Raw genomic sequence first — 24,060 nt, 5'->3', positions numbered from 1 at the left:
GTGGACCCCCGCTGGTCCCGACCCCCGCCGGCCCCGGCCCCCCCGCCGACCCCCCCGCGGACCCCCGCCGGCCCCGACCCCCGCTGACCCCCCCGCGGACCCCCGCCGGCCCCGACCCCCGCCGACCCCGACCCCCGCCGACTTACGCTGAGCGTCAGCGTAAGTCGTGCGCACGACCCCCCGCGGACCCCCACCGGCCCCGACCCCCACCGACATCCCCGCCGACCCCGACCGTAAGTCGGCGGGGGTCGGGGTCGGCGGGGGTCCGCGGGGGGGTCGGCGCCGGCGGGGGTCCGCGGGGGGGGTCGGCGGGGGTCGGGGCCGGCGGGGGTCCGCGGGGGGGTCGGGGCCGGCGGGGGTCCGCGGGGGTCGGGGCCGGCGGGGGTCCGCGGGGGGGTTGGCGGGGGTTGGGGCCGGCGGGGGTCGGGCCGGCGGGGGTCGGGTCGGCGGGGGGTCGTGCGCACGACCCCCCGCGGACCCCCGCCGACCCACCTTCCGAAATCCAAATTTCTCCGAAAACCGAAACACGGCTGGTCCCGAGGTTTTCGGATAAAGGATAGTCTACCTGTACTTGCCTTGGAGGCGATGCAACGAAGGTTCACTAGATTGATTCCTGGGATGAGAGGGCTGTCCTATGATGAGAGATTGTGTAGAATGGGCCTATATTCTCTGGAGTTTAGAAGAATGAGAGGTGATCTTATTGAAACATACAAGATTCTGAAGGGGATTGATAGGGTTGATGCTGAGAGGTTGTTTCCCCTGGCTGGAGTGTCTAGAACTAGGGGACACAGTCTCAGGATAAGAGGTAGGCCATTGAAGACTGAGATGAGGAAAAATTTCTCCACTCAGAGGGTTGTGAATCTTTGGAATTCTCTGCCCCAGAGGGCTGTGAATGCTGACTCATTGAGTATATTCAAGGCTAAGATAGATACACTTTTGGACTCTAGGGGAATCAAGAGATATGGAGATCGGGCAGGAAAGTGGAGTTGAGGTCGATGATCAGCCATGATCTTAATGAATGGCGGAGCAGGCTCGAGGGGCCGTATGGCCGACTCCTGCTCTTACTTCTTATGTTCTTATGTTTATACACTACTGTAAGCGGTTTTTGATCCGAGCCCAATTGCTAGACGGACGGTTCGAATCGCCCCACCTTACGAAAGTTCTATACCCGGGAATTATTATTCAGAGTGTAAATGAAATAAGTCACGGACAGGAATGCTTCGGTGAAAAACATAACTTATATTTATTTGGTCTAACATACACTGGCTAAAACATGCACTACTAAACGAAATCACTGCCTCTGTGGAGAATAAAATCCAGGTTGCAAACAACATACATACAGTACAAAACTGCGGACTATAACAAGCAGTAATTCCCTTGTTGCTATGGTGGAATCGAATTCCACCCCTACCAACGAATTACCCAGTCGCATAAACCCCTTCGCCTGGCTGAACCAAATGCAGCTCCCACCCTCGGAATAGCCCAAAAACGTCACTTCTGAGAAAACTCTGAGCCCTTACAGCTCACAGGTTATCGGCTTGGGACACTCGAGACTATGCTTACCCCCACACGCGGTCGGTTTCGATCGCTCCGCTCGGCGGCTTCTCTGGTACTTCTTGTTAGGTCGACCTTGTTGGAGCAGGGAGCGAGAGAGAGAGAAAGAATGGTGGAAAAGAATCTTTTATAGGAGTCTGACTACCGCTATCTTTCCTTCCAATCTTTAAAATCCTTTTGTTTCTAAGCACTCTGATGCTTAATCAGTGTTGGGTCGTCCTCGGACCCATGAGGATTCCGTAATTGGATTAATAAGTCTGGGACATATCTTTCGGTCTTTGTGTTGGGGAAAAATACTGGCTCCTTTTTGGCTGGCTGAGGCCAGTGGGTTCATTGTTCTGCTTCTCTTCTGAGATGGAGGTGAGAAGTGCTTTTGCATATTAAGAGTGGCCTTTTAATAAGTTGAAGTTCAATGGCCCCCTTCCTTTTTCCAGGACTGTCGGGCGAACCCATACATTCTGGATGACTGACAGTTCTTTTGTCACAGCCAACTGCCATGCGTTCTCTGGAGTTTTAACAAACCAGTCCCCCATGCTTTTGCACAGGGCGATCCCACCAGAGGGAAAACACCCTCAGCCCATAAAGTCCACAAAAATATTCTCGACTGAGTCCATTCTTCAAACAGAGACTTTGTGATCTCTTCAGTACTGCATCTCCTTTTGCTTCTGCTCACAAGCTCAACACCTGCTACTGCCCTCAATGGTTTCCCCCTCTTGCCCACACCTGCCTCTTACAGTCAGCATGCAGCTGTCGCACGCATGCTCGCTCAGTGTTGTGTGCGGCTCACTTGCTCAGTGCTGCTTGCTTGGTGTCGCGCGCTGCTCAGTCGCTCAGTACTACTTGCTCACACAGTGTCGCGCGCGGCTCACTTGCTCAGTGCCGCTTGCGGCTCACTTGCTCAGTGTCGCGCGCGCACTTGCTTACTCCCTTGCACGTGCACTCTCAGTAATGGTGACCATGAAGCTATCGGATTGTTGTAAAAACCCAACGGGTTCACAAAACCTGCCGTCCTTACCCGGCCTGGTCTATATGTGACTGAAATTGCCCATCAAGCCACACAGTTGTATCAAATCGCAACAAAAGGTATAAGAATAAAACGAGACAGACCACCCGGCATCGGATTCAGACACGACAAAGGCACACCCAGTTGACTTTGCAAACTCCTCCTCACAAATATCTTGTGCCAAAATTGCGAGAACTGCCCCACATACTAGTCAAGCCACAGCCTGACATAGTCAGGCTCATAGAATCATACCTTTCAACCAATGTCCCAGGCTCCTCCATCACCATCTCTGGTTATGTCCTTGCCCACTGGCAGGACAGACCCACCATAGGTGGTGGCACAGTGGTATACAGTCAGGAGGCAGTGGCCTTGGGAGTCCTGAACATTGACTCTGGACCCCATGAAGTCTCAGGGCATCAGATCAAATATGGACAAGCAAACTTCCTGCTGATTACCCAATTCGATTGGACAATTTGATTCACTCCACGTGATATAAAGAAACGGGTGCGCGCACGGGATACATGAAAGGATATAGACCCCGACAACATCCTGGCTATAATGCTGAAGACTTGTGTTGCAGAACTAGCTGCACCTCAAACCCAGCTGTTTCAGTACAGCTACAATAGAGGCATCTACCCAACAAAGTGTAAAATTGCCCAGGTACATCCTGTCAACAAAAAGCAGAATAAATCCAATCCGGCCAATTACCGTCCCATCGGCGTACTCTCAATCATCAGCAAAGTGATGGAAGGTGTCGTTGACAGTGCTATTAAGCAGTACTTACTCACCAATAAACTGCTACGATGCTCAGTTTAAGTACGAGGACCACTCGGCTCCAGACCTCAGTACAGCCTTGGTTCAAACATGGACAAAAGAGCTGAATTCCAGAGGTAAGGTGAGAGTGACTGCCCTTGACATCAAGGCAGCTTTTGACCAAGTGTGGTATCAAGGAGCCCCAGTAAAATTGAAGTCAATCACCTCAGCCCCAGGACATTGCCTCAAGAGTTCCCTAGGGCAGTGTCCTAGGCCCAACCATCTTCAGCTGCTTCATCAATGATCATCATAAGGTCAGAAGTTGGGATGTTCGCTGATGATTGTAGTGTTCAGTTCCATTCGCAATTCCTCAGATAATGAAGCAGTCTGTGCCCGCGTACAGCAAGACCGGGACAACATCCCGGCTTGAGCTGATTAGTGGCAAGTAACATTCATGCCACACAAGTGTCAGTCAATGACCATCCCCAACAAGAGAATCTAACCACCATTGCTGAATCCCCTATCATTAACATCCTGGGGGGATGCCATTGACCAGAAACTTAACTGGACCAGCCACATAAGTGCCGTGGCTACAAGAGTAGGTCAGTGGCTGGGTATTCTGCGACGAGTGGCTCACCTCCTGACTTCCTTACTACTAGATACATGTCAGGAGTGTGATGGAATACTCTCCACTGAATATGGCAGCTGCAACAACACTCAAGAAGTTCGACACCATCCAGGACAATGTAGCCCAACCACCAGCTTAAATATCCAAACAACCGGCTCACTGGCTACAATGTGTGCTATCTACAGGATGCACTGCAGCAACTTGCCAAGGCTTTTGTTCTGTTTGCATTAGTTTGCATTCTCAATGTAAAATGTACATCATTCTTATGTTATTGAGAATTTTTTTCTTTAAATTTCTCCTCTTGCACCTTCTGAAGGCTGTGACTCATGCAGGGCTATAGTTCCACAAGTAGTGGTGACTGTTTAGTACTTTGTTCAGGTGTGAGCAGATTCAAAGACTGCTGTTTGAAATAGTGTTTTGTCTTTCTCGGATTTTGCCAGGCCTGAGGAGGCGGGTTTGGAGGCGTGTGAGGTGTTATAATTGCAAAAAATGGTGGGCGGCTCAGATCCCACCGCCAGCCCGCCTCTGATCAATTTTCACAAAAGCGGCATTTCAGACCCCGTTTCGATCCCGCCTCCAAAGAGGCGGCATAGGCCCTTAAGACCCTTAACTAGCACTTAATTGCCTCTATAATGCCATTTTGAGAGGCCTTTCTAACTTTAACACATTTTCCCGTGCTGCACATCTCCTCTGGAACACGTCAGTTAATCCTGGCGGCCTCACAAGTGGATGGCTTACTAACAGCTGCAGCTCCACCATTAAAAAGGACTTTTCAACACTCCTCTTCTTCTTAGGCAGTCCCTCGGGAACCGAGGATGACTTGCTTCCACATTAAAAATGAGTTCGCAGGTGACTGATGAGTCCAATGCGGGACCTACAGTCTCTGTCACAGGTGGGGCAGACGGTGGTTGAAGGGGCGGGTGGGTGGGGTGCTTGGATTGACGTGCGCTTCTTGCGCTGCCTGCGCTTGGCTTCCGCATGCTCCTGGTGAACAGACTCGAGGTGTTCGGCGCCTTCCCGGATGCTTCTCCTCCACTTTGTGCGGTTTTGGGCCAGGGATTCCCAGGTGTCGGTGGGGATGTTACACTTTTTCAAGGAGGCTTTGAGGGTGTCTTTGAAGCGTTTCCTCTGCCCACCTGGGGCTCTCTTGCCATGTCGGAGCTCCGAGTAGAGCGCTTGTTTTGGGAGTCTCGTATCGGGCATGCAGACGATGTGACCCGTCCATCGGAGCTGATCAAGCGTGGTCAAAGCTTTGATGCTGGGGATGTTGGCCTGAGCGAGAACACTGATGTTGGTGCGCCTATCCTGCCAATGGATTTGCAGGATCATGCGGAGGCAGCGTTGGTGGTACCTCTCCAGTGCTTTGAGGTGCCTGCTGTACATGGTCCATGTCTCTGAGGCATAAAGCTGGGCGGGTATCACTGCTGCTCTGTAGACCATGAGCTTAGTGCCGGGTTTGAGGTGCTGGTCTTCAAACACTCTCTTCCTCAGGCGACCAAAGGCTGCACTGGCACACTGAAGGCGGTGTTGGACTTCATCATCGACGTCTGCCCTTGTTGACAGTAGGCTCCTGATGGTATGGAAAGTGGTCCACGTTGTCCAAGGCCTTGTCGTGGATTTTGATAATCGGGGGGCAGTACTGTGTGGCGGGGGCAGGTTGGTAGAGGACATTTGTCTTACGGATGTTTAGTGTAAGGCCCATGCTCTCGTCCGCTTCGGTGAAGGTGTTGACGATGGTTTGGAGTTCGACCTCCGAGTGAGCGCAGATGCAAGCGTCATCTGCATACTGTAATTCGACGACAGAGGATGGGATGACCTTGGATCTGGACTGGAGGCAACGAAGGTTGAACAGTTCCCTGTTCTGTAAATTAGCTCCACTCCAGTGGGGAGCTTACTGAGGGTGAGATGGAGCATTGCAGCGAGGAAGATCGAGAAGAGCCTTGGTGCGATGACACAGCCTTGCTTGACCCCGGTTCGTACGTGGATTGGGTCTGTGGTGGAACCGTTGGTCAGGATCACGGCTTGCATGCCGTCGTGAAGCAGGCGGAGGATGGTGACAAACTTTTGAGGGCAGCCGAATTTGAGGAGGACACTCCATAATCCCTCATGGTTGACAATGTCGAAGGCCTTTGTGAGATCAAAGAAGGCCATGTACAGTGGTTGGTGCTGTTCCCTGCATTTCTCTTGTAATTGACGTGCGGTGAAGATCATGTCCATTGTGCCCCTTAGTGGGCGGAATCTGCATTGCGACTCTGGGAGGAGCTCTTCGGCCACTGGGAGAAGGCGATTGAGGAGGATTCTTGTGATGACTTTCCCTGTGGCAGACAGCAGGGAAACTCCTCTGTAATTACCGCAATCGGACTTGTCACCTTTCTTGAAGATGGTCACAATTACGGCATCTCTGAGATCCCCTGGCATGCTCTCCTCCTTCCAGATAAGAGAAATGAGTTCATGAATTCACACCAGTAGTGCTTCTCCGCCATGCTTTCGTGCCTCGGTGGGAATTCCATCTGCTCCTGAGGCCTTGTTGTTCTTCAGTTGTCGGATGGCCTTTTCAACCTTATACCGGGCTGGGGCTGTGCCGAGATGGTGGCGGGTAGCATGCTGCGGGATGGAGTTGAGGACACTCGCATCGAAGACAGAGTCTCGGTTCAGGAGATCTTCGAAGTGCTCCTTCCAGCGGACACTGATTGCCTCTCTGTCCTTGATGAGTACCTCTCCGTTCTTGGCCCGCAGTGGGGTAGGGCCTTGGGTGTTTGGGCCATAGATGGCCTTGACTGCGCTAAAGAGTCCACGCACGTCGTGGTTGTCGACACTGATCATTTGCAGGTGGCAGAAGTTTTTTTTCCTCAGGTCTGGGAGAACTTTTAGCAGGCCTACTCATTGAGGAAGTTTTGAGGCTGAGATCCATCTGCAGTGTGACCTCCTGGGAAACCCCTCTCCCCACCTTGACTGAACGCTTCCTCAACTGAGGTATATACCAGAAGCATGGGAACCATTTATTTCCTTTCCTCCTGGACATCAGATTCGGACGAAGTCCAGGCATGGCAGCAGCAGCACCCGGAACAACAGCGGCACCAACAACAGGAGCGCCAACCTGCTGCTCACCCACCTGAAGCTGCACAGGCCAGAAGGCGCCAGCGCATGGAAGCACGTCGGCGCAGGAGATACCCCCAAAACAGGGTTTACAGATAGAGGATGAGCTACCTCAACATGACTGAACAGCAGTGCCAAAGGGCTCAGACTTTCGCGAGAGGTAGTGGGTGACATCTGCGCAATGCTGCAGCAAGACCTGGAGCCCAGAGGAACAGGTGGACACTCCTTACCAGTGGCCGTCAAAGTCACCACCGCACTCAACTTTTTTGCTTCAGGATCATTCCAGGGATCATTAGCAGACATCAGCGGCATCTCCCTGGCGGCCGCTCACACTTGCATCACGCAGGTAACCGATGGCCTCTGCCATCGCGCACAATTACATTAACTTCTCCAAGGATCAAGCAAGTGTAACCGTGCTTGCGGTTGGATTTGCTAATCTGCCAGGCTTTCCAAGGGTGCAGGGCGTCGTTGACTGCACACATATGACCCTTAAGGCACCCCATCACAATCCAGGTATTTTTGTCAATCGCAAAGGCTTCCACTCCCTCAACGTGCAGCTGGTGTGTAACCAGAAGAAGGACATTTTGCATGTTTGCGCCAAGTACCCTGGAAGTTGTCATGACTCCTTCATCCTGCGCCAGTCTAATGTGCCTCCGCTCTTCAGTCTGCCAGACCAACTTTTCGGATGGCTACTTGGAGACAAGGGCTATCCCCTGAAGACGTAGCTAATGACGCCGTTGAGGAGAAGCTGAGGGGCGCTACAATTCCAGCCAACAGATCCATAATCGAGCAAACCATCGGCTTGCTGAAGATGCGATTCAGATGCCCTGATAGATCAGGTGGAGCCCTGCAGTACTCAGCAGCCAGGGTCTCCAGAATAGTGGTCTCATAGAGTCATAGAGTTATACAGCACAGAAAGAGGTCCTTCGGCCCATCGTGTCCACGCCGGCCATCAAGCCCTGTCTATTCTAATCCCATTTTCCAGCATTTGGCCCGTAGCCTTGTATGCTATGGTGTTTCAAGTGCTCATCTAAATGCTTCTTGACTGTTGTGAGGGTTCCTGCCACTACCACCCTTTCAGGCAGTGAGTTCCAGATTCCAACCACCCTCTGGGTGAAAAAGGTTTTCCTCAAATCTCCTGGCCCCTTACCTTGAAACTATGCCCCCTGGTAATTGACCCCTCTACTAAGGGGAAAAGTTCCTTACTATCTACTCTATCTATGCCCCTCATAATTTTGTACACCTCAATCAGGACCCCCCTCAGCCTTCTCTGCTCTAAGGAAAACAACCCCAGCCTGTCCAGTCTCTCTTCATAGCTGAAGCACTCCAGCCCAGGTAACATCCTGGTGAATCTCCTCGGCTAATGAAGGCAAGTATCCCATATGCCTTTTTAACCACCTTATCTACCTGTCCTGCTGCCTTCAGGGATCTATGTACATGTACACCAAGGTCCCTCTGATCCTCTCTCCTTCCTAGGATCCTACCATTCATTGTGTATTCCCTTCCCTTGTTAGTCCTCCCAAAATGCATCACCTCACACTTTTCAGGGTTAAATTCCATTTGCCACTGTTCTGCCCATCTAACCATCCCGTCTATATCATCCTGTAGCCTGAGGCTTCCCTCCTCGCTTATTTACCACTTCACCAATTTTTGTGTCATCTTTGAACTTACTGATCATACCTCCTACATTCATATGTAAATCATTAATGCACAATACATTTTAAACTACAAACAGCAAAGGACCCAACGCCGATCCCTGCGGTATACTACTGGACACTGGCTTCCAGTCACAAAAACAACCTTCGACCATCACCTCCTGCCACTAAGCAAATTTTGGTGAGCTGGACTATTGAGGGTGGCCCTCCTCCTGTCCTCGCCCTCTCCCTCTTACTGTGGGCTCTCTTTTCCTGTAATGAGGGACACAAGTGGAGTTTGACTGAGAATGAAGGAGTGAGTGTAGAGACTCCATAGCATAGATGCTTAGAAGGACACAAAGATGGAGTGAGGTGCCAATACCAAGGGCCCTCCCTGTGTGTTGTAAGTTTTTATCATTGCATCACAGTGATAGGGAGTGTGAGGGCTGCATAGTCGAATAGTAAAGTGAATGTGAACATGCAGAGAGAGGGAATGGTTAAGGGTTCAGGGATGTAAGGGTCAAGTGGGATGTGAGGCGATGGGGATCAGATTGAGGGTCATTTTGATGTAATACTCAATTTTCCTGTGCGGAGAAGGTCATGAAACCTCTTTCGGCACTGCAGCCAGGTTCTGCTGCACATTGATATGGCATTCATCTCCTGTGCCACTTGCAACCACACAGCTTTGGTCTGTTGGGGAGTCTTTTTCCTCCCTGAAGAAGGAACTTATTCGCCCTTGCTCCCTCCACCAGAGATTGGAGGGTGTTCTCATCGAATCGGGGTGCACACTTTGGTCTGCTGCTTCACATGGTTGGAGCACAAATCCCTCAGAATGAACCAAGGTTGCTTGCAGGCCTTAAATGCAGCTGCATAGATGACGTCAGCAGAGGCGAGTTTCAGCACCAAAATACTGATTGGGCCAGGGGTTCCCACACACTGGAAATCAAGTGCCCAATTAAGGGAAAATTGCTCAATTATCCCGCCTCACATCGGAGGCGGGGTCGTCAACTGTCCACCACCTGACCCGCCCCTATGACAAAATCCAGCCCATAGTGCCCTAGGCCCAACCCTCTTCAGTTGCTTCAACAATGACGATCCCTTCATCATAAGGTCAGAAGTGGGGATGTTCAGTATTCAGTTCTATTCGCAATTCCTCAGATAATGTAGTAAGACCTGAACAACATACAGGATTGGGCTGATTCATTCTGCGGCTTGTGACTTACCTCCTGATTCGCCAAAGCCTTTCTATCACCTATGAGGCACAAGTCATGAGTGTGATGGAATACTCTCCACTTGCCTGGATGAGTGCAACTCCAACAACACTCAGGAAGCTCGGCACCATCCAGGACAAAGCAGCCTGCTTGATCGGAACCCCATCAACCACCTTAAACATTCACTCCCTCCACCACCGGCGCACCGTGGCTGCAGCAACTTGCCAAAGCTTCTTCGACAGTACCTCTCAAACCTGTGGCTTCTACCAGATAGAAGGACAAGGGCAGCAGGTGCATGGGAACACCATCATCCCCAAGTTACCCCAAGTCACACACCATCCTTACTTGGAAATATATCACCATTCCTTCATCATCGCTGGGTCAAAATCCTGGAATTCCCTACCTAATAGCACTCTGGGAGTACCTTCACTACACGAACAGCACGGGTTCAAGAAAGCGGCTCACCACCACCTTCTCAAGGACAATTAGGGATGGGTAATAAATATTGGCCTTGAAAGCGACGCCCACATCCCATGAATGAATAACTGGAATAAAAAGCACCAGCACAGTGATCTGCACCCTGGGCGGGAAAGATAATAAGTTAGAGGGGAATGCACTGGGCGATTCACAGAGCGCCAGTCAGTATGAGGAAGTAGAAAGGATGGCCCAGGGCATGCCTCACTAGAGGTAAAGCTTGGCTCCTAACTGCTGAAGCGATCAGAGGTGCAGGGGGCTAAATTCGATAGCCCCACAAAACAGGCGCAGGGATCGTGATGTACGCTTAACCTGCGCCCATTGCTTCCGATGCAGGCAGCACAGAAATTTCGTGCTGCCTGTTCATTTAAATGTTTGCAGCGTTGAGGCCGTGCTAAATGCGCTGTTCAGTGGCTGGACACCTCAGCAGGGGGTCCAAGTTCGTCCGAGGCTAGCACCACTTAAAGCTAGCCTGCACGACTTAAAGCCATCATGCACTACTTAAAGCTAGCTTGCACCTCTTAAAGGGGAGCGGCATTCTGGCTGGAGCAGGTACTGGAAGTGGCTGGGGAAGAGCATCTGACCTGCAAGAAGCGTGACTAATGGTGCAACAGGGGTGAGAGCGTTAACCAAGGTTCTTGGACTCTGCACTGGAGGTCTTGGTGGAGGAGAGGTCCTCTATCCACAGGGGGCCAGCAGGCCCTCCAGACAAACTCTGCGAAGGTAGTGGGAGCAGGTAGCCATGGCACTCAGTGCCAGAAGTCAAGCCTCGAGGACCCGGATGCAGTGCCGCCAGAAGATCACTGACCTCACGAGTGGTCAAGGTCAGTGAATTCATCTTGAAATGCCATATCCCACCAACTGCACCATTAGCTTCACACACTGCTCAATGCAGCACACCCCCATCACTCAACTACCAACAATCTATCAAACAGGACTCATAGCTTCACCTCACCCTCACACACTTACTTCTGCTGTAAGCCTCACACCCACATCTCACAGCTTGCACACACACTGCCAGTTATTCAACCATGACAGCCACATCACCCAAACACATTGCACTATACTCACTGAAACACTTCCCTCTCTCTTGCAGGACAGGTTGGGTAGAGGCATGCCTGCATAACCTTACCCTGATGGAGACGGTAGTTGCCATCATTAGATAGGTCATTGCTGAGCCCGTGGCCAGCAACGTGGCTGAAACCATCGAAGATAACATTATCGTCATACCTAATCCTCCTTTTCACATCCCATTTCCCCCTCATCCTACAATGTTTTTTGATTTAAAAGCCGCAGATGGTGTTCACTCCTTTCACCACCGGTGCACCATGGCTGCAGTGTGTACCATCTACAAGATGCACTGCAGCAACTTGCCAAGGCATCTTCGGCAGCACCTCCCAAACCCGTGACCTCTACCACCTAGAAGGACAAGGGCAGCAGGCGCATGGGAGCACCATCACCTCAATTTCTCCTCCAAGTCACACAGCATCCTGACTTGGAAATATATCGCCTTTCCCTCATCATCGCTGGGACAAAATCCTGGAACTCCCTCCTTAACGGAGGGAGTACCTTCAACACACGGACTGCAGCGGTTCAAGAAGGCGGCTCACCACCACCTTCTCAAGGGCAATTAGGGATGAGCAATAAATGCTGGCCTTGCCAGCAATCCCACATCCCAGGAACAAATTTTAAAAAAGCTACTACCTTAGATCTCATGGGGACATTCCGACCCCACACACAGTTTGATTGTGTCTGTCCAAGCCTTGAAATGGAGAAGGTTCAGTCCCGGTTCTGAGCGCTGATAGACTACGAGCAACTTACCGACGGCGGAATAATGAACTTCAAATCCAGTGAAACGCTCGTCATTGGAAAAGTCTGTCTTGAAGGTGACGGTCATGGTATTCCCAGAGGAGTCTTCGCTTCAGCAAGGAACATAGGAGCATAAGAAATAACAACAGAAAATGCTGGAAAAACTCAGCAGGCCAGGCAACATCCATGGAGAGAAATTAGAGTCCTGGCCTGCTGAGTTTTTCCAGCATTTTCTGTTGTTATTTCGGATTTTCAGCATCTGTAGTATTTTGCTATCATAGGAGCATAAGAACTGGGGTAGGTCATTCAGCCCCTCCTGTTCTCCATTCAATGAGATCATGTCTGATCTGCACCTTGACTCCATCTACCCGCCTTGGCTTCATATCCCTTAATACCCTTGGCTATCAAAATTCTATCGATCTCAGATTTAAAATTATTAATTGAGCTAGCATCTACTGCTTTTTCTGGGGGAGAGTTTTGCAGTTCTATCACCTTTTGCGTGAAGAAGTGTTTCCTAACTTCTCTCCAATATTTACCCCCTCACCATGACCGCAGTATGTATCAATAATTAATTGGGCACTGCAGGAACTTACTAAACTTATTCCAACAGTACCTTCCAGCCCTGCAATCTTCACCAGTTAAAACAACAAGTGCAGCAAGATGATGGGAATGTTATAGTAGAGAAGGGTGCCATTCAACCTATGGCACCTGTACTGGTTTAATGGAGCAGCTATCCATTTAGATAACTCTTTTGTGATAACCTTTTAAATATTTATTTGTCAAATATCTATCCACTTGCCTTTTAAACCCTATTATACTGTTTCTGGTAGGGCATTCGTTGTCCTAAGAACCCCCTACATACAGGAAACTCTTTCGTATCCGGCACCGACGAGACCGGGATGGTGCCGGTTGATTAAAAATTCCGGATAACGGAGAGATATATCTACCGAGGCTATTTTTAACAAACAAAAATCAAGAAATGTGCAGTATAATTGGGTACTCACAGAATGTGTTAAATGGATGGTGGAAGATGCTTGATTAAGTACAGTACTGCCAGTTGAGGGTAATCCATAACTCGGATCAGAAGAGACTTCCGGCAGCGCGGGAGAGTCAGACCCCTGTTATTGAGGTGTTCGGATTGGAAGAGACTTCCGACAGCGCCAAGAAGCTGAGTAATGGGAGTTTGAAGAACTACACTGTTGTGTATGTCCCTTTAAGGGAATAACTGGTCTCAGACTGCAGTACCGGCAGTGACCATCCCTGTATAAAAGGCCCTGGCAGGCTTCTGTAGTTTCAGTATCCGGATTGTCTCCATTCAGTAAAGACTTGTTAAACCAACTCCTGCATTCCGTGTCTCCATTAACACACGGATTTAATACTGGCGACAAGTAAGAAACGAACTTACCTGCAACTCGGCAGCACCTCAGACGACGTTATTGAAGGTCGAAGCCAGAAAAGAAAAAGAAAAAAAATAATCCAAAAAAAATCGAGAAACGGGCGTCGACCGTGGGCAACCGCCCTCCAAATCATCGGATTGAAAACTTGCAGGGGAGACTGTCAAGAGCCAGGCTTGGTTCCCCAGTCTGTGGTTTCCCAGCTAATCGGGCTGGTGGCAGGTAGTGCACTGATCCTTCCTGGGCTGCGGCGGGCTAGAGCTCGATAGGGTGGCTCTGCAACGGGGCCGGGCAGCGAGTCGGGAAGCAAAAAGAGAGAGAGAGGGTGGAGCACACAGGGCGCGGCCGGTGCTTTGCAGCCGGGCAGCGTTCGGACCTAAGAAGAGGGAGGGAAGTGTCCCAGAGGGCCCGCTCCACGACGGGAACGGTTAAAAATAAAAATACCGCGGAGAGCGGCGTTGACAGCAGCGGCAGCGGCGGGAAAGCGCGGGAGGCGCCATCTTAACTCGGCGGGGAAGAAGGAAAAGCGCGGGAGGCGCCATTTTGATCCATCAGGGACGAAGGAAAAGCACGGGAGACGCCATCTTAGATTTTCAAGATGCCAAAGATTGGCGATATCACTGCCTTCGATAATGCAATAGAAGACTGGACCACATATGTGGAAAGAGTCGAGGTATATTGCGAGGCAAACGAAATAGCCGAGGGGAAAAAGGCATCGGTATTGCTAAATTTAATGGGCGCAAGAACGTACGGCCTATTGCGGGACCTGATTACTCCAGCCAAACCGAAGGCGAAGAGTTTTAATGAAATTGTTGCTATCCTACAGGAACACCTAAATCCTACACCGCTGCTGATAGCAGAAAGATTTAAATTCCACAGGAGAAATCAGCATAAAAATGAGAGCAATGCTGATTACCTTACGGAACTACGCAAGCTATCAAAGCACTGCCAGTTCGGAGCAGGACTGGCAGATACCTTACGGGACAAATTTGTCTGTGGACTCCTGAGTGAAGGAACCCAGAAAAGGTTACTCTCAGAGAAAGAGCTGACGCTAGATAAGGCTTTCAGCGTGGCAGTATCGTACGAAGCAGCAGCAAGGGGAGCTGCGGAAATACAACAAAAGCCACAGGAATACGGCACCCACGAAATGACACGGGGATTTGCAAAATGTTATCGCTGCGGCAGAACAAACCATGACCAGAAGGACTGCTGGTCCAAGGACAAAATATGCAGGCAATGCGGAAAGATGGGACACATTGCACGAGTTTGCAGGTCTGAGAAGAAGACCAACGACAATAAAAAGGCTACTAAGGAACAGTACAGGAAAGTACAAAAGATGACGGACAGTAGTTCCGAAGACCAGATGAGCGATAGTGAATCCGGGAACAAGAGACTAAGCTGTCTCAAACTTCACAACGTAATCGCAAAAGAGGATCACCGAACCATTTGGGTCACCCTCACGATAGCAGGGTCTCAAGTCAAAATGGATTTGGATACAGGATCAGCTCTAACCGTCATGAATCGACGAGACTACGAGCGGCTATTCTCACACATACCCTTGAGAGAGACATCCATTGTCTTGAGGACGTATACGGGGCAGAAAGTATACCCCAGAGGAAAAATAAGGGTGCCTGTCGAATACAACGGCAAGAAAATACGGAAATTGTATCTGTACATTCTGCAAGATGGTGGACCACCGTTATTGGGACGTGAAAGGATCAGAAAGATAAGTTTAGACTGGCACTCCATTCAGGCACTGACGGTGGCTGGTAAAAAGGATGACGACGTCACTCCTGGCCGATTGTCAACAATCTTAGCTGACGCCAAAGAGGTATTTCAACAAGAACTGGGCACTCTTAAAGGCGTAACCGCCTCGATAAAAATAGAGGAGAATGCAATTCCCAAGTTTTTCAAAGCAAGACCGGTACCATATGCAATTCGCCCAGCCGTCGAGGCAGAGCTGGAGAATCTGGAGAATGCAGGTGTGTTATCTAAGGTAGACTGGAGCGAGTGGGCGATACCCATCGTTCCTGTCATGAAGAAAACGTTAAACAATAAGTGAGGAGCCAAGGAAGGTTCGCATCTGTGGGGACTTCAAGGTGACAGTGAACCCAGTCCTTCACACAGTACAATATCTTCTTCCAAGGATAGAAGATATCTTCGCCTCACTATCCGGAGGGAAGCGTTTTACAAAAATTGACCTAGCGCAAGCATAGTTGCAGATGGAAGTTGAAGAATCCTCTAGGAAGTATCTCACGATAAACACTCACAAAGGCCTTTACCAGTATAATCGACTGGTATTCGGAGTAGCATCAGCTCCGGCGATATGGCAAAGAGCGATGGAACAAGTCCTGCAAGGGATTCCGAGGACTCAGTGTTACTTGGACGACATCCTAGTGACAGGTGAAGATGACAGTGAACACCTTGCCAACCTAGAGCAGGTGCTCACTAGACTACGTGAACATGGGCTATGAGCCAATCGCCCCAAGTGCGAGTTTTTTAAGAAACAGATATCGTATTGTGGCCACGTGATTGATGAAGAGGGGTTGCATAAGTCCCCTGACAAAATTGAAGCTGTAGTTAAGGCTCCAGCACCTGAAAATGTGTCACAACTGAGGTCATTCCTCGGATTGGTGAATTACTACCATAAGTTTTTGCCGAATTTGTCCACAATTCTGCATCCGCTGAGCGCCCTACTACGAACGGGAGTAGCATGGAAATGGAGCAATGAATGTAAGCGGGCCTTTCAGAAGAGTAAGGACCTAATCACTTCAAGAGAAGTATTGGCTCACTACAACCCATCACTACCGATAAGACTGGCATGCGATGCGTCTCCCTACGGCATTGGGGCGGTACTGTCACATAAATTCCTTGATGGTTCTGAGAGGGCGATAGCTTTTGCGTCACACTCGTTAACTTCAGCCGAGCGTAACTACGCCCAGATTGACAGAGAGGCCCTCAATCTGGTGTGGGGGGTGAAGAAGTTCAATCACTACCTGCATGGTCAGAAATTTACTCTACTAACTGATCATCAACCTCTCGTCTCCATTTTCAACCCTCAGAAGGGCGTACCGATAATGACGGCACAACGGCTACAGAGGTGGTCCCTTTTCCTAGGGGCACACCAATATGACATCGAGTACAAAGGAACTAAACAGCATGGGAATGCTGATGGATTGTCGCGCCTACCGTTGCCGACGGTGGAAGAAGAACTGGCAGTGGATCCAGTGGCGTTATTCCACTCGACTATTGTCGAATGTCTCCCTGTGACGAATGCAAACATAGAAAAGGAAACACGAAATGACCCGACACTCTGCTGGGTCTATGATTTAACGGTGAAGGGATGGCCAGCACATGGCGAAGCACTGCTGCCAGCATTCTCGCTGAGAAGAGAACAGCTGTCAGTGTGCAGAGGAACCTTGATGTGTGGATCCAGAGTAGTAATTCCACCCAAATTGAAGGATAGAGTGCTCAATGAGCTTCATGAGGGTCATCTGGGAGGGGTAAAAATGAAGAACTTAGCCAGAGCGTTTGTGTGGCGGCTGGGAATCGATAGAGAAATCGAAGAGATGACCAAGAGCTGTACAGGATGCCAGAAGGTCCAAAACGCCCCACCACAAGCCCCTCTACATCCATGGAGTGGCCCTCATCTCCATGGCAAAGGGTGCACATTGACTTTGCTGGTCCGTTTATGGACTCGATGTTTTTAATTGCGGTGGATGCACATTCAAAGTGGCCAGAGGTAATAAAATGTCCTCAACCACCACAGAAAAAACTATCACAGTCTTACGAACCATATTCACCAGGAATGGGCTGCCTGAACAGATTTGCTCTGACAATGGACCACAGTTTGTGTCTGAAGAGTTCCGGAGGTTCTTAAAGAACAATGGTGTTAAGCATTACACATCCGCCCCATATCATCCAGCCACTAATGGATTGTCCGAGAGGTTTGTTCAAACATTCAAACACGGTGGCTTAGTGGTTAGCATTGTTGCCTCACAGCGCCAAGGGACCCGGGTTTGAATCTGGCCTCGGGTGTCTGTCTGTGTGGAGTTTGCACATTCGCCCCGTGTTTGCGTGGGTTTCCTCCGGGTGCTCCGGTTTCCTCCCACAGTCCAAAGATGTGCGGGTTAGGTTGATTGGCTATGATAAATTGACCCTTAGTGTTAGGGGGATTAAATACGTGGGGTTACGGGGATAGAGTGGGATATGTGTTGGTGTAGGGGTTACGGGGATCGGGTGGGATATGTAACAGTGCAGGTTCGATGGGCCGAAATGGCCTCTATCTGCACTGTGGGGTTTCTGTGATTTCTGTGAAGGCTATCAAGGCAATGTGTAATGAAGATATACCCCTACAGCACAAGGTGGATAACTTCTTGCGACACATGCGGTTAACAACCAAACTCCAGCCATGATGTTCTTCAATCGAAGACGACGATGCCGCTTGGATTTGGTTAAGCCAAACATCAGAAGAGATGTGGAGAACAGGCAGTTTCAGAATATGAATGAAAGGCCGACCAGGAGTTTTAAGATAGGTCAACCAGTTTTGGCCCGGGACTACCGCACAGAGAAATGGCAGCCAGGAACGATCTGTACACGGCAAGGACCTCTAATGCATACCGTGGACGTTGGAGAAAGCATTGTAAGACGCCATGCTGACCAGATTCTAGAGTCACTGGAAAACCTCAACTCCACACCACGATCTGATACACCTGGCGATGAAACCGAAGTACCAATTGCATCTACCGTAGAATCGGTGATATTGGAAGCAGACGAACCAAACAACGACATTGATCCCGACTCAACCTTGCCAGAAGAACCTGATATCCCAAAGAGGCGTTATCCAGACAGAATCAGGAAGCCTCCTCAAAGACTGAACTTATAATTGCTTAACTTCAACTAATGTATCTAGCAATTGTAAGTGTAATTAGTTATTATTTGGTTGTTAAATGAATGTTATGTACTGTTTATCTAAAAGTGGAGGAATTGTTGTGTATGTCCCTTTAAGGGAATAACTGGTCTCAGACTGCAGTACCGGCAGTGACCATCCTTGTATAAAGGCTCGGTGGCATAGTGGTTAGCACTGTTGCCTCACAGCGCCAGGGACCCGGGTTCGAATCCGGCCTCGGGTGACTGTCTGTGTGGAGTTTGCACATTCTCCCCGTGTTTGTGTGGGTTTCCTCCGGGTGCTCCGGTTTCCTTCCACAGTCCAAAGATGTGCGGGTTAGGTTGATTGGCTATGATAAATTGACCCTTAGTGTTAGGGGGATTAAATACGTGGGGTTACGGGGATAGGGTGGGACATGTCTTGGTGTAGGTGTTACGGGGATCGGGTGGGATATGTGTCGGTGCAGGCTCGATGGGCCGAAATGGCCTCTATCTGCACTGTGGGGTTTCTGTGATTCTGTGAAAAGGCCCTGGCAGGCTTCTGTAGTTTCAGTATCCAGATTGTCTCCATTCAGTAAAGACTTGTTAAACCAACTCCTGCATTCCGTGTCTCCATTAACACACGGATTTAATATACACCACTGACTAACTCGGCCACCACAGGAGACTCGGACTCGGCAACATTTCCGGTTATTGAGGTGCTGTTTTCGGAGTATGAATTTTGCCAGTTATTAGAGAATTCCGGATATTTAGGTGCCGTTTAAACGAGAGTTTCCTCTATAAACAAATCTACTAACCTTTCCCTTCGTGCTTTTGGTGACGATCAAAATTTACTGACACTGACCAGTGGAAATAGTTTTTCCCACTGTTTACCTGATCAAATTCCCTCATAAATTTGATTACCTCTAACAGGTCTCCTCTTAACATGTATTCTCCAGCCTCTTATCTATGAATCTAAATCTTTTCTGTTCTCTCTCCATTGCCTTGACATTCCTTCCTAAAGTAACATACCCAAAACTGGTTATATTCTAACTTCTAACCTCATCAATAATTTGTATAGGTTTAGCAATATCTTATAGGCTTAGCAATACCTTATAGACTGAGCAATACCTTATTGCTTTTATCCTCTAGGCCTTTGTTTATACAGTCTAGGATCCCATTTCCTTTTTTAAAGAGCTTCATTTTTTCCTCTCACTTTTAAAAAGTTGAATGCCTAAGTTTCTCTCCTGTTTAACGTTTACCATTTAGGGTATGTTTCCTCCCTTTATTTCTCCTCCCCAAATATATTACCTCCTGTTGTTCTGAGTTAAATTTCATCTGACACCTATTTGCCCAATTAGCTGACCTTCTTTGTACCACTGAAGCTGCTTATAATGCTCTTCGCAGTAAACCACGCTCCTTATTTTTATGTTGTCTGAAAATGTAGATACCGTGCCCCAGCCCCAAGTGTGTGTCATTTACATATCGAGAAGATCAATAGTCCCAACACCCACCTGAGGGGACATGGCCCTTTACATTTCTCCAGTCTGAAAAACATCCATGAACCCTATTTTCTGTTCTCTGGCCAACCTTTTACCCATGCTGCCACATGCCGTTAAATATGTCTGTTGGCAATGTTTTATGCAGTACCATATCAAACAAACCTCACCTGTGCATCCCAGAAGAAACCTGTCTTCAGAGCCGTTACTTCTCAAGTACGAGTCCTACAATGCATCATGCATGTTGCTTCTGGTGGTAGTGTTGGTACAGGGCACATATTTACGTGTAACAGTAAGTTATTTTAGTGCCATACTTTTTGTCTGCTTTACTACCATGAAAGCTTGTGTAAAAAAAATTGTGACAGGTTGTCTCCTTGTATTGACATGCTACCTTCCTGACAGTGCTTGGTCTGGTTTTGTCATGCATGCTATGTACCGATAGTAATCGTCTCTCCGAATGTGGGTAAACTTATCTCGGCACACCTGATAATTGAAGACCTCTTGGACATTTGCTGTGGTCACATGGTCCTGGAGACTGTAATCACTCTCTTGGCAACCTCCACCCAGGCAGCTTGCCCCTCTACTTCACAGGAGAGAACCCTTCAGATGCAGAGATGGGCACCTTCCTTTGCTGTACTTCCTGCAGCTGGACCTCTATCGTTTCATCATCAAAAGTGGGATTTTGTTCCACATCTCTCCTTGCAGACATTGTTATTATTTGGTACTATGCACTTTTCCAATTATTTTACACTCTTTACAAAGCAATTGCTATTTATTACGGAGTGAACAACCCTTTTTCCACATCAAAAAATCTCTTTAATGGCAAGCATCAGTGCTTCAAGACCAGCCTCACTGCATTTCTAACCTTCCCCAGCCCACTGTGCACCTCAATAGGCTGCCTGTGCTTCTTGCATAGGGAGCATATTAAAATTATCAGGAGGGCTGGTCTTGTAAACTGTGTTGAGGCCAAGCCCACTGTGCTCCCAGCCGAAGCCTGCCTGTGCTTGATACCAGTACTTTTAATTACTGGAAAATCGGGAGTGCCACAAATCGGACGCGCTGATCGTCACAATGCACAGGTCTACACTGCCGTTGAGCTGGGAGCCTTGCCTCCCATTGCCAGATTGTGCAAAGACTGTGAAATTTGGTTTTGCGACTTCAATGTATTCTGAATAATTTTACTTTATTTATTTTACAGGAATGAGTTTGGAAAAAGGATTTTAGACGCTGGTGGTAAGAAATAAAGTCTTTGTTTAAGTTACTTTGACTAGCAGTTAAAGTTGAGGGATGGACAAACAATACTTCTTCATTTAGCTTTCTCTACACTGTAGAAATTAGATTGTTTCTGGGAAGGTTCTCTGAATAATGTTTTATCTCATACTTGTTTTTTGCCACATGTGCCATGTTGATTGTGTGTCGTATGTAAGCCCTGTCTAAATCATGTAAGTCCTGTGCTGGAATGCATATTCAACCAGTCAAGACTCCAGATCAAGAATCACTAAAGTATTGACTTACAATCCTGTTAAAGGCTTTACACATTGTATTAAATGCATTAGCCCAATTACTGTCACTGCCAATCAACAGCATCTGTAAAGCTGCTATATGGAACAGTCCCCATATGTTTAATAACCATTATTGTATAGATTTGATAGCTGCCAATAATAATTTAACCGTGTCCACTTAGTGGGAACCAGGCGGGTGGGCATCTAAAATCACCCGTAGGACTCACTCACTGTCATCCCATATTGTCGAGCCAACTTAGCAGGAAGAGGAATCGGAGCCAAAAGAGGTGTTTTTTTACTTTTTTCATTTCCTTGTGGGGCTTCTCCAGGCCCTGCGCATGCTGGAAATACTGTGCATGCTGGAAATCTGAAATAAAAACAAGAAATGCTGGAAACATTCAGCAGGTCAGGCAGCAGCTGTGGAGAGAGAAACTGAGTTAACATTTTTTAGTTCTGATGAAAGGTCATTCACCTGAAACATTGGCCTGGATATTAACTGGGGTGGGTCACGTAGGTGGACAGGAGTGGAGTTTTGGACAGAAGTGCTGTTTTCCCCACATGCTGTGGAGTTTTAACAGGTTCCCCGCCCGAAGTCAGCCTGATTGACAGGCTTGGTTTTCAGTTGGGAGGTCTTCGGAGCAGGCCGCAGGAGCAGGTAGGTTCGATCCCTGACCCTGGGGGTCTATGTATTGGGGGGTGCCTGATGGTGGGAAAGCTTGGGAGGACCAGGGGGGGAAGCATTTCTGTTCCTCCTGGCTCACAAACCATGCTGTAAAGGTACTTACCTTCTCCCTGAAGCTTCTCCCTTCTGCTGCAGAACCGGTTAAATCAGAGGCTTGACAGCCCCATTAAAATATTTAAATTGCCAACCTGCCTCCTGGGAGCAGGTTGGCTGCCTGCCCCTTGTCCCGCCTCCATTAAACCCGGAAGTGTGCGGTTGGATCAGGGTTCAGATATTAAAAATTTTAACATCTGACCCAACCCCAACCTACCTGTTTGTGGATGCTAAAATTCAGCACGTTAACTCTGTTTCTCTCTCCAAAGAGACCTGCTTAATGTTTCCAGCTTTTTCTGTTATTATTTCACCGTTCCTTCAGTGCCTGGCGGCCTCCTGCCACCCGACCATGTGCTTCTGACCGCTGGCCAGCTGCTGCTGCCTGCCAGTTTTTGGCGCGAGTCTGATTGAGACTATACTGACAAGGGCTGGGAGTTAAAATCTCCCAGGCCGAGATCATAGAATCATAGAAAATCACAGCACAGAAGGAGGTAATTCGGCTGGTTGTGCCTGTGCTGGCTCTTAGAAAGAGCAGTCGTGCTTAGTCCCCACATCCCGGTTTTTGTCCGTAACCCTGTGAGTTCCTCATCCTCAAGTACCTGCCCAACTCCCTTTTAAAATTATTATGGAATCAGCTTCCACCACCTTTTCAGGTAGAGCGTTCCAAATCCCGACAACTCTTTTGCCAATGATTTTAAGTCTATGACCTCGGGATATTGACGCACTCGCCAGAGGGAATAGTTTTTATCTATCTACTCTATCAAAACCTCTCATCATCTTAAAAACCTCTATTCATAGAAACATAGAAGGTAGGAGCAGGAGTGGGCCATTTGGTCCCTCGAGCCTGTTCCGTCATTTAATGAAATCATGGTTGATCATCCAAATTCAGTACCCTGTCCCTGCTTTCTCCCCATATCCCTTGATCCCTTTAGCCTTAAGAAATATATCTAACTCCTTCTTAAATATATTTAACTAGCTGGGGGGAGCCCGGCTTTGCCAGGGCTGTTTTGGGCCGGGTGGTTTAAATCGACGTGCCAGGCTTTGGGCCCTGTCTGTGTCCCTCTGTGAATCTGCTGCCGGGCGGTTTAAATGGAGTCCCAGGCTTTGGGGCCCTGTCTGTGTTCCTTTGTGAATCTGGTGCCGGCAACATTTTAAATCGAGTCCCAGCTTTAGGGCCCTGTCTGTGTCTCTTTGTGAATCTGCTGCCGGGCAACATTTCTACCTTTTAATACCTTGAAAGATGAAAGTGAAAGTACTTATAAAAGGTTTTTGGTAAATCTTATGTTATTTTTAAAAGAGAAACTAACTTTTTCAAAGCTGGATGATCAAAGGGCTTTCAGCCCTGTCTCTCTCTCCCTGTGTGAATCTGCTGCCGGGCAACATTTCTACCTTTTAATACCTTGAAAGATGAAAGTGAAAGTACTTATAAAACGTTTTTGGTAAATCTTATGTTATTTTTAAAAGAGATACTAACTTTTTCAAAGCTGGATGATCAAAGTAGTTTGAGCTGGAAGCTGAAGTAATGGCAGTGAAACAATGGCTGCCAGATCCCTGAGATGAAAACGATTAGTCCAGCCCACACACACACACACCGATTGGCCAACCATCAGGGGACCGTACTGTAGGATTGGTCAATCATGACGGCACAGGATTGGTCGAATCTTGACGTCAGTCAATCAATGCTAGCAGATAATGATTTTAATTTTGAAGGTTTTTTGCATAAGGCTGCGAACAATTTTCGTCCGACCGAAAAGTAAATACGCTTACGAGCGTCCCCGGAAGCGTAAGCTTTCTTCGGAGGTAACGCGCACGTAGGTACGCTCTATAACTTTCGAGCGCATAGCCGGACAGACGCACACGTG

General features: G+C 48.7%; 1 protein-coding gene across 1 annotated transcript in view; it reads left to right on the top strand.

Annotated features, from left to right (window-relative positions):
* LOC147108463 (tripartite motif-containing protein 14-like) overlaps positions 1–24,060 on the top strand; it is a 123,159-nt gene that overhangs the window by 26,935 nt on the left and 72,164 nt on the right. The window contains exon 3 of the mRNA XM_086004273.1: positions 21,120–21,154. Coding sequence (XP_085860399.1) covers positions 21,120–21,154 — 35 coding nt within the window. The remainder of the gene's footprint in view (positions 1–21,119; positions 21,155–24,060) is intronic.

The sequence above is a fragment of the Somniosus microcephalus genome, chromosome 13 (assembly GCF_052327205.1).
Source record: "Somniosus microcephalus isolate GS21.2 chromosome 13, FLI_Smic_1.0, whole genome shotgun sequence".
NCBI lineage: Eukaryota > Metazoa > Chordata > Chondrichthyes > Squaliformes > Somniosidae > Somniosus > Somniosus microcephalus.
This window is presented reverse-complemented; position numbering and strand designations above follow the sequence as displayed.